We start from the raw sequence: 11,109 nt of genomic DNA on the forward strand, positions 1-11,109 counted from the left end.
GTAGAACATCATCATCGTCACCACGCCGTCGTGCTGACGGAACTCTCCCTCAAAGCTCGGCTGGATCGGAGTTCGAGGGACGTCATCGAGCTGAACGTGTGCTGAACTCGGAGGTGCCATGCGTTCGGTACTTGATCGGTCGGATCGTGATGACGTACGACCACATCAACCGCGTTGTGCTAACGCTTCCGCTTTCGGTCTACGAGGGTACGTGGACAACACTCTCCCCTCTTCTTGCTATGCATCACCATGATCCTGTGTGTGCGTAGGAAATTTTTTGAAATTACTACGTTCCCCAACACGCTTCTTCGGGAGCCTCTCAACGATCACTTGGGGCACGTGTCGCGTTCTGGGCGCTTTATCCGGATTTTTTTCCCACGTGTTTTCGACTTTTTATATGGTTTTTTCTGGGTGTTTTTTTATCCTTTTGGTTTTTCACCAGTTTTTCTTAGCTTTTGGACAAAACAAAATGAAAATTTTATGCAAAAATGTATTTTTTTTCTTCTGTGAGAGGCATGGTTTTGCTTTCGCGAGAGGCATGACCATGCCTCTCAAAAATGAAAAAAAAAATGTGCTTTTGTTCTTTTTCTTCCGTGAGAGACGCAGTTTTGCTTTCGCGAGAGGCACGGTTATGCCTCTCGAAAACGATTTTTTTTTATTATTTTCCTTCCGCGAGAGGCATGATTTTACTTCCACAAGAGAAACGGCCGCACCTCTCAGAAACGAAAAAAACACATTTCTCCTTTTTTTCTCTTCCGTGAGAGGCACAACCGTGCCTCTCGGGAACGAAAAAATGTGTTTTTTATTTTTTTCTTCCGTGAGAGGCACGGTTTTGCTTCCGCGAGAGGCACGACTGTGCCTCTCGGAAATGGCTTTTTGAAAGAAAAAGGCGTGCTCCCCGTTCGGTTTTTTCGTCCGGGTTTTTGTCCGGATTTTTTCATGAAAAAAAAATTCGTCAAAACCTATGAACATTGGATCTACTTTTCAAGATCTCCACGGGATGAATCCCATGGTGAAAATGGTTCGAAATTTGAACGCACGGTTTAAGAGATAAAATATTTTGAATAAAACGGATGTACGAGAAAAGGAAAAACTTCTAGGTTGCGTCAAGTGGCGCACATGCAGCACGCCACTTGTCGCAACCTGATAATATGAAAGTGATCATTGAAAGGACCACTCCTTAATTAGTGATTTCGTACAAAATGCCTCAATTTAAACGACTCAAACCTTATTTTTGTTTTGGTTTGCTCCAAACATTACAAAAATGCTGACTAAGTTGGATAGCGAAGGAGAGATGCTTGTGGCTGATCCAGTGAGGAAGTCGCACCCGCAAAAAAAAGTAGTCGTCGGAGTCGGACGGAGGGCTCGCTACATCGCGACTCGGGACGAGCTGGTGCACTCAAACGGTAGAGGGGACAATCCTGCGTTGATGTATGGCAGCGCGGTGTCTCCCTCACATATCGCTGGACGCAGCGGTGGGCGGCTTCGTGCGGCCGCACGGGCTCATGACAGAGGAGGCTCGCTTCTCACAATATACTAATAATCCTACACCTACGAACGACATCAGAGTTCCCAGCAGATAGTGACTGACAATCCCCTCCTCTCCCCTGGGTCGCCCCCGCGCAGTGACCAGGGGGAACCCTAGCGCCGCCAAGCCCTCAACTCCCTCTCCCACCTCTCCTGCCCGCCGCCGCCGGGCAAATCCTGGTTGGCGTCGGCGGCGGCGGGACCTCGGTGGTGTTCGGTGGCGGTTGGCGGCGGGGCACGCCGGCGAGGACTCAGGGGGCGACGCGCTCGTGTCTTCCCCTGGTGGTTGCGTGGGGGGGCGTTCGGGGTGCTCCTTGGGTGTCTGGTGGTCGATCTGTTTCAGATCTGCCCGCTGGTGCCTCGGGCGGCGCGAGGATCTCAGGGCGGCGGCCTCGATCGGTGGTGCGCGATTCGGCCTGCCTGGCGGGCGGCACCTACAGGTGCAGATGGGGGGCCTTCCACGGCTGTGTGGGAGACGTGGAGGCGGCGGCGCTAAGGCGGTTCCTCGTTGGCCGACCGGAGTTCCATGGGAGGCATCGTCTCCGACTCGATCTACTCCGGTTCGTGCTGGCTACGGTAGCGACTACGGTCGACGGCAATACTGCCTGGACGGATTTGGCGGGTGGGCATGGATCCGGGGGAAACTCCAGATCGGCGTGGCGGCTACACCAAAGTCGACGCTCTCGGCGCCGATTCCCTTCCTGGAGGCTTCGGTGTGGATCATACGCCCCTCACCTCTACCATGAGCACAGGCGAAAGCCTCCGTTCCTCTGTTTCGGCGACGATGGCACTTTGGTGTCGTGTTTCTTCATGAAGGCGTCGGCGGGGGACTGCTCAGGGTGGTGGAGTTGCTGGTAGTTCGGAGTCGACGCGAGATGGCATGTAGGTGGAGCGGTGTGGCATCAACCGTATCGTCGACGGTGGATCTCGGCGGCATGGCGCAGTGGAGACTCGGCGTCTGATGCGCGGAGATGGACTCGCGCAGGAGCAGGAAGCCGTCGGGCATCATGGTGTCGTCGATAGCAGAGAGGCCTGGCAAGGTCGGTGCATCAGTTCTGCTCTGAGGATGGACCGATGGAAGATGAAGGTGACGGCCCTTGCAGCGTGCGGTGCTCACTGGGAGTGTGCCAGACCGATGTGGGGCCCAATCCAGGTAGAGACTTGGATGGGACACCCGGCTTTAGATGTTAGGCTTTGGTGTGATGTCTGTTTGGTATTAGGCCCAGACATTCGGCACACCTTCATCAAGGGGATAGAAGTAGCAACAACGTTGCTAAGATGGTGGCTTCAGACTTATTGATGTATCACCTTGTATGATCTTTGTAAATAATTAATAATATAGCTGCATGCATCATCCAGATGCAGAGGCTGGGGTACATCCTCCTTTTTCAAAAAAAGACAGACGGCATCAAGAGATGCTATGTGGAATATGGAAGGAGTTGTTGATTTTCAAACAAGCACAGACTGAAAATGGAAGCATGCAATGGCCATCCTCATTTTGTTTAGTAACTTTTTCGCAAGACAAAATCATCACTATTGGAATCAATATTTGTAGCATGTAGACCTCAAAAGTCAGAAAAAACGAGGCAAAATTGGATCTTGTCATTCTTGTGGTGTATTGATCTATTCATGAGTGTACAAAGTGGAGTTTCTATCGGATTTGCTTCTTTATGTAATGATATTTCCACTTCACAGCGAACACCCTAAAGTTCTCGTTTTCTTGCAAACAAGGCCAAATTTTGTCCCGGACATTTTCTTGTTCATTCATTCATTAACCCTCCAATTCAACAAGAATGGGGCTATCTTGTTCATCCCAAAACTTCATTCATGCACTCCAAGTCGATACCCTGGATGAAGCTTAACCCATTCCATACCATCATCCTCCCAAATCATTTCCACCACCACGACAAACAAAATAAGCTCATGGATGAATCTAACAGCTTCCAATACTCACTGCCATCCATCGTACCACTCCCGTCATTCTTTAGTCTGAATGGTCACAACTCGTCAAACAATCCTTCCTTGTGTTGAATACAAAAGGAGCTAAGAGCTTGCACCCAACAAAATAGCCACCCGTCAGGCAGCACTCCACACCACCAAGAATCTATCACACTCACCAGCAACCCAATTACGACCAAGCGGCACTACAAGCTCCATACATCCATCGGTCTTCTTGACCTTCGCAAGATTAAACTCCTAGGCGTGAAGGGTGAATAGTGCATTGAAGCAGTCTGAGATGTGGTCGGGGTTATGCCCATAGCTATCAGGTCTTGGTCGAGACGCGGTCTTTGATCTCTTGTCGTTGTAGTCGTGGTGTTGTGAACTAATTGCCGAAAGACGTTCTATCAGCCGCTTGGCTTTTCTTTTGTGATACTGATACACCTTTTCATGGTGTATCCTTGAAAATAGTGTCAAACAATGTTTCTCTGTCATGTACGTACATTGCTCGGACAGAGTAGAAACCAGTGTTTCTCTCTCCATGATCCTTTTTTTTTGTCCATGCTTCACACGATAATCTGTGCCAAATTTTAACCATAAATTTGACTAACAGAATATTCATGCATGTCATAAAAATTACATCATTAAAAACTTTATTCCAATACGAATCCAATGATATAATTTTTGTTAACATACACTAACATTTTATAAGTTAAATCTTTGTTCAAAGTTTAGCATAAATTACAAAGGTGACCAATAAACCAGCACGATAACACTGGGCAGAAACCGTGTGAGACGGGCCGCATGACCGTGGCTGGTTATGCTAACGCTTGAGAGGATAGAGCGAAAGGAAACATGGTATCCATTCATTCCTGGGCCCACTTTTGGACCAGATTCTGAAGGAAGAACTCTATTCTCATCTCACTTGTTCTTCCTGCTCACCCCAGCTCTCCTTGTATCAAGATTTGTATCTCCAATTTCACTCTGAAGTTGAGAGAAATCCTGTGATATGTCGGAAATTAAGTGGAGCGATTAGCGTGCGTCTTCATCAACCGACCTTGCATCTCAGAGTTTACTAGTAGTTCATCGAGCAGCCTTCACGGCGGTATGTTAATCACTACCAGTATATCCTAATCTCTCTAGCATGCAAATACAACAACAAACTGGTTGATCTAGCTAGGACTAGATGATTGCATGCGGGTATTAACCTACGTAGATAATTTGAGTGCAGGAGGATTATCTGGTATGGCTGGACTTTTCATGGGCGAGGAGAGCCAGGAGCGGATGAATCTACGGGTGACACGGGTCTTGGTGACTGTGAGCCACCTCGCGCATCTTACCCTGGCCCAATTATCCGGGATCCGTCGGCGTAGAGACTCCGGTGTGCGGATGTCTCTGGTGTGGGTGGCGTACCACGTGACCGAGATAATCACGCCAATCGCCCTCGGCAAGGTGTTTCTCGACACCGCGACCGCGGTTAGCGAGGAGCTGATGTTTCTCCTGCTGCACCTTGGTCGCCCGGACAACATCACCAGCTACGCCTTGGAGCACAATGAGCTGTCGCCGACCCAAAAGGCTGCTCTCGTCCTTGAAATCGGAGGAGCTATCTATGGCTCATACAAGCAAAGATTTATGCGCGGCGATGCGGCTCTACGCGCCACCTTCTTCATCATGCTCTTCTTGGGCTCCTATAAGTACGTGGAGAGGGCGGTTGCGCTACGGCGAGCTTGCTTTGACAACATTCGTCGCTCAGCCGGGAGAAAGAAGTTACGGCGCTTCACATTTGAGGACGAAGGCCGCAAGTGGGATAATGATGATGCCCTGCTTGATGCTCACGGCCTTCTCGGTGTCACCATGGGTGCCTTCGCTGACTATCAAGTCCACCGCAGGAGGTATGTCCCATCCTATTCTGGCTGGAAGGGTGTGAGCGAGGTGGTTGAGATGGAGGCGTCGCTCATGTACGACATGTTGTACACCAAGGCAAGTGTGATCCGCACTTGGGCCGGCTACATCATCCGTGTCCTCTCACCGCCGGCAACTGCCACGACGCTCTATCTCTTCCACAGTAAGGAGGGCAATGCCATGGAGAGTGCAGATCGGACGGTCACATACACCTTGCTTGTTGGTACCCTGGTGTTGGATGTGAGATGGCTGCTGAGAGCACTAGGGTCCACCTGGACATATGCGTTCTTGGTAGAGCAAGGGGAAGGAAAAGAATGGCTGCTTCCGGTTCGACGGACCTTCCCGGACAATTTGCCACGTCAAGCTGCAATGCAATCATGGTATTGCGTCCGTCGCCTCCTCGTCTCTCTGGATATGTCCCGTCTCTCACTGAGAAGCGGCCCGAGTGGCCATAGGTTGTTGTCCGGCGCGGGGCAACACAACTTGTTGCAAGAGTGTTGTACCTGTACTCCTCCTCGCCCTCCGGGCCAACTGGAGAAGCTGGTCTATTCTTTCTTCACTGGACTTGGGAAGAAGACTGATGATGTCAAGGATGAGTTGTTGGAAGCTGTGTGTACACAAGTACTGCTGGAATCTTGCACACTCGTCGGGATGCGTCCCATAAGGGAACTCGATGATTTTATGAGGTCTAATGCCAGTAACTATAGTTTTGAAAGCAACCTCATCGCCCTGCACGTCGCCACGGGTATTTTCCTCTTGTGCAAGCCGACTTCGATAAAAAGTGAAGCATCAGCCAAATACGAGAAGCAGATACGAGCAATATCAGATTACATGATGTTCCTCCTCGCTGAACGCCAGCACATGGTATTGAGACAGGGTGACGAGGGTGTCCACTACAAAAAGGCCCGCCTCGATTTGGAGATATGGAGTGAACGAGGAACCGACAATTCTCCAACAATAAGAGAGACCAAGCAGCTTGCCAACATCCTTCTAGACATGGATGCCACTGAGGGCAGCTGCGTGCTTGGAAGATCAAGTCATCTTTATGACAGAAACGATACTCTCGGGCTTGGTGCTTACTGGGCCTTCAACCTGTTAGATGAGCTAGAACCGGGAAATTATGGACGACATCCGATGCAGGGCCAATACATTCACAAACTTGAAGCTTTCATCCCGGCATTCACCGATGAGGTACAAACAAAAGTTAGAGAGCATAGGGACCGTGGGGAACAACCAGAACTCCTCGATTGTATGTTGCAGACCATTCTTGTTTCATGGGTACGTCTTCTCACCTTCACGTCCGACCAATGCAGCAGGGATTCCCATGCCAAGCAGCTCAGCTGCGGCGGTGAGCTCTTAACCATCGTCTGGCTGATGAACCGACAAAAGTAAGTAAATAGCATAAAACTACTACTTTACAGGCTGTGGTTCCAAAAAACCACCGAATTTATTTTTTTCGCTGATAACTATCAAGTCAGGGGTTGGCTGTTTCAAAAAACCCCAAATCCTCTTTGTTAAAAAATTAAACATGTTTATGACAGGTCGGGCCCGCCACTAAACGCACCGTTTGGTTGACCGTTTGTTTGACCGTTAACTTATATGTGGGGGCCACATGCCAGTGTCTGAAAAAGCAATCGGGTCCCTGGAAATTTTCTAAAAATGCAATCAGGTCCCTGGAAGTTTTCAAAAAAAGCAATCAGGTCCTCCGGCGCACCCGCCATGGCCGCGATGCCACCTCCTCCGGACCGACGCCGTGCATCGCCTGCAGCCGGCGAGCCACGCCCCTAGTGACCGGATCCACGCCGCCCCTTGCCTGTGGCCGCCGCCACGCCGCCCCTCGCCTGTGGTCGCCGCCCCGCGCGTGTGGTCGCCGCCACGCTCTGCCTCGCCTGCGACAACCCCCAGGTGCTCCCCATGGCGGGCGGCAGCACGGGACCTGAGCGGAGACCCATGGCTGGCGGCGCCCCAGGCAGCTCCCCATGGCGCGCGGCGGTGTGGCGACCTGAGGGGAGGGAGCGGCTCGCACGAGGTGGGCGCACGAGGGGAGTGAGCGGGTCGCCGGCGGGGTGGGCGTGACAGGGGAGGGGAAAGGGTCGCCGGCGGAGTGGGCACGCCGCCCCTCGCCTGTGGCCGCCGCCACGCCGCCCCTCGCGTGTGGTCGCCGACAGAGAGAGAGAGTACAGGAGGAAGAGGAGAGAAGGAAAGAGAAGAAGAAAAGAGAAGCTGACATGTGGGCCCCACATGTCAGTTAACGGTCAAACTAACGGTCAAACTAGAGCTTCGTTTAGGTGCGGGTCCCACCTTTCATAATCACGATCAACTGATAAGCACTCAGCGTTTTGGGTTTTTTGAAACAGCCGACCCCTCGTTTGGTAGTTATCTGAGAAAAATTAAAAACCGGTAGTTTTTTGGAACCATAGCCTGTAAAGTAGTAGTTTTATGCTATTTACTCGACAAAAGTACTTTTACAAGCCAATAAACTGACGAGCCCCCTCTGCTCTGCTCTGCTTTCTACACAAAAAAGTAGTAACTACTACTACTACTAGATGACCTAGTGTGGCCACTGGCACAAGTACTTGAGAAGATCGTTTTCGTTCATTATTAGTTCTATCTTTCCTATATGTCCAGGTATTGAAAATTTTATCTGCCTCAGGCAAGTAACCGCAGCTACTTGGTTACCTTATTCCTATGAAATGCACACAATCGGACATGCTCACGATGTTCTTTTGCCCTGTCATATTCACAAAACCTGACAAGCTCACACTGTTCTGGGTGATGGTAATATTGCCATGGGCAATCTTCCAAGATTGTATATGTTCTACATTTCTAGATCACCTTGCACCATGGGCAACTCCTGCGTTTCTGGTTCGGGATGTATGTGTATATTTATGCGTGTAATTCATAATAATCTTTGCCAATTTGTCATTTCCAAATTGTGTGTCAGTGATGCACGGGCAAAGGGTACTGAAGATCGAGACCAAGCGGCAACAGGTTCAGATACTGTTCACCATCCGGCAAGCGAGGAAGCAACGACAAGAACCAAGGCTTCGAGTGGGCCTGCGGCGCTGCCCACTCGAACCACGACGAAGCCCAGATGGAACGACGGCCCAGAATGGACTCGGTAGTTAAATACATCTCTGTAACGTTCGAATGGACTTGGCTTGGACTTGGACGGCGGCTCCGGCCGATTGTAATCCAGCTGTAGCAGCGAGGGAGGTTGGGAGGAAATATACGCTACCGAATTCCCCATTTCGCTATGAACCCTAGTTCCTCCTCGTAGATCGATCGCGACCCTTACACTTGGTATCAGATTCGACTGTCCTGGCGCTTCCCAACATCATCACGAGACGCGGTGGTGAGATCGACGGCGAGCGGCGGTGATGGAGAAGCTGTCGGAGGATGGGCGCGGCGTCTACGAGCTCCTCCAGGCGGATCTCACGGTCGACCTCGACAAGCGTTTCAAGGAACAAGGTGCGGATCTCCTCAAGGCCATGGAGAACCTGATCTCTATGAATACCACGACCCTCGACGGCTTGCTCTCCTCGCGGGTGGACGGGGTCCGCGACGAGCTGTTGATGGAGATGGAGCAAATCCGCGGCGACCAGTCGAAGGGGAGCCCTCTGCGACATGAAGATCCATCACCGTCCCGCGTGGCTGGGAATGGTCGCGGCGGTGCCCCGACTGATTCCCTCAGCTTCGACCACGACCACCGGGGGAAGGCGCATAATACTTATGTCCCTCCTCCGGTTAGAGGTGCGCGAGAGTCCAATTTACCGTTTCGTCAATCTCTGGGCCGTGAGTCGAATTCCTTTGATGCTGCTGATTCGTTTGCATTTGGTGCTCGTTTGGAATTGCCACGATTTGATGGAGCCAATCCGCATCTGTGGCAAACGCGTTGCGAAGATCAATTCCGGCTGTCGTGTACTCCTACTCATCGATGGATTTCTCTGGCTACGGCTCAATTCGAGGGTGCTGCTGCTCGTTGGTTGGAGTCGATGCAGCGTCGTCAACCACAGGCAAGTTGGTCTGAATTCTGTCAGAGTCTGCAGAACCGCTTTGGTCGTAATCAGCATCAGACACTGTTGCGTCAGTTGTTCCGGATAGCTCAGACCTCCTCTGTAGCTGATTATGTAGAGCGTTTCGCTGATTTATATGATCAACTGTCTGCGTATGAAGAGGCACCCAATTCGCTGCATTACACTACCAGATTCCTGGATGGACTCAAACCTGGTGTTCGTGTTCCTGTAGCTCTGCAGAAACCACGTGATCTCGATGCAGCGTATGATTTAGCCATGTTGCATGAGGAGTTGGGTGAAGGCATTACACCTCTTAATCATGTCTCTGCTGCTAAATCGGGGCCTAGGCCATTGCCACTGCCACCTTATAAGCATTGCAACTCTGAAGACAAACGTAGCTTGGAAGTTCAGAAACCAGTTCAGACTGAAGATAAATGGTCTGCTTTGAGAAATTTTCGTAAGTCCAAGGGCCTTTGTTTTGTTTGTGGTGAAAAATGGTCCAAAGATCATGTCTGCAAGTCCTTAGTTCAGTTGCATGTAGTTCAGGAGCTTATTGATCATATTCAGACAGAAGGAACAAACTCATCTGCTAGCACTGATCAGGATCAGGATCAGGATAGAATGTCTGTGTGTAGTATGCACTTGTCTGCTGCTGCTGTAGGGAAACAATCTAATGCACCAACACTACAGCTCTTGATTGAGATACATGGCATGGAACTGATTTTTCTGGTTGATTCAGGCAGTACACACTCCTTCATTGATAGTAACTTGCAACATCGACTGACTAATGTTCAGTCACCCCCTCCTGTGTCAGTGGTTGTAGCTGGTGGGGGCACACTACAATGTGACTCTGTGTTGAAACACTGTTCTTGGAGCTGTGGTCAAGCAGAGTTTGCTACTACTTTCAGACTGTTACCTTTGGCCAGTTATGATGGAATCATTGGTTTGGACTGGCTTGCTCAGCATAGTCCTATGCAAGTGGATTGGGTGCAGAAGTGGATGTCCTTCTCTTATTAGGGTACAGTAGTTACTTTGCAAGGATTGTTGCCTGAAGATGTTGTTGTTACAGTGTTCTCTATTTCCTTAATCAGACCTGCTGAAGAAAAAGTGAAACATCCAGAATTGCATGTGCTGTTGGATAAGCATGATGTAGTGTTTGAAACTCCTACCACACTACCACCCAGAAGACTCAAAGATCATACTATTCCACTGATTCCTGGAGCAAGACCAGTATCTGTGAGACCTTACAGGATTGCTCCACATCTCAAAGATCAGTTGGAGAAGACAAAACAAGGAACTGCTGGACTCAGGGATGATCAGACATAGCAACAGTGCCTTCTCTTCTTCTGTGTTGCTGGTCAAGAAAAAGGAAGAGGGCACTTGGAGAAGGTGATTGATTACAGACATCTCAATGCTATCACATTGAAAAGTAAATATACAGTTCCTGTTATAGATGAACTTCTGGATGAATTAGCAGGGGCTTGTTGGTTTTCCAAATTAGATTTGAAAGATGGCTATTATCAGATCCGATTAGCACCAGGAGAAGAATACAAAACAGACTTTCAGACTCATAATGGACATTATGAATTTAATGTAATGGGCATGGGGCTGTCAGGAGCACCAGGAACATTTCAGCGGACAATGAACTATGATCTTTCCCCTGTTTTGAGGAAATGTGCATTAGTATTCTTTGATGATATTTTGGTATTCAGTAAAACATTAAGGG

The 11,109-nt window shown here is 49.8% G+C and overlaps 1 protein-coding gene across 3 annotated transcripts; it reads left to right on the forward strand.

Moving 5' to 3' along the window:
- The first annotated feature begins 4,256 nt into the window (after window positions 1–4,256).
- Window positions 4,257–8,616, forward strand: LOC109733941 (uncharacterized). 3 transcript variants are annotated; one of them, XM_073502630.1, is made up of 4 exons: window positions 4,257–4,323; window positions 4,413–4,570; window positions 4,697–6,759; window positions 7,800–8,616. In XM_073502630.1, exon 3 carries the CDS (start codon window positions 4,711–4,713, stop codon window positions 6,757–6,759), a length of 2,049 nt encoding a protein of 682 aa, XP_073358731.1. In that variant the 5' UTR covers window positions 4,257–4,323; window positions 4,413–4,570; window positions 4,697–4,710; the 3' UTR covers window positions 7,800–8,616. The 3 variants fall into 3 exon arrangements, with proteins under 3 accessions (XP_073358731.1, XP_073358730.1, XP_073358732.1); XM_073502631.1 differs by having other exon boundaries at window positions 4,286–4,570; window positions 4,697–6,558; window positions 6,681–6,759; window positions 7,828–8,106; XM_073502629.1 differs by having other exon boundaries at window positions 4,268–4,570; window positions 7,828–8,106.
- The last annotated feature ends 2,493 nt before the right edge of the window (window positions 8,617–11,109 follow it).

The sequence above is a fragment of the Aegilops tauschii genome, chromosome 6 (assembly GCF_002575655.3).
Source record: "Aegilops tauschii subsp. strangulata cultivar AL8/78 chromosome 6, Aet v6.0, whole genome shotgun sequence".
Taxonomy (NCBI): domain Eukaryota; kingdom Viridiplantae; phylum Streptophyta; class Magnoliopsida; order Poales; family Poaceae; genus Aegilops; species Aegilops tauschii.

Bases quoted from the DNA above. Each gene is read 5' to 3' on its own strand.
- LOC109733941 (XM_073502630.1), top strand. From the start codon at position 4,711: ATGGCTGGACTTTTCATGGGCGAGGAGAGCCAGGAGCGGATGAATCTA.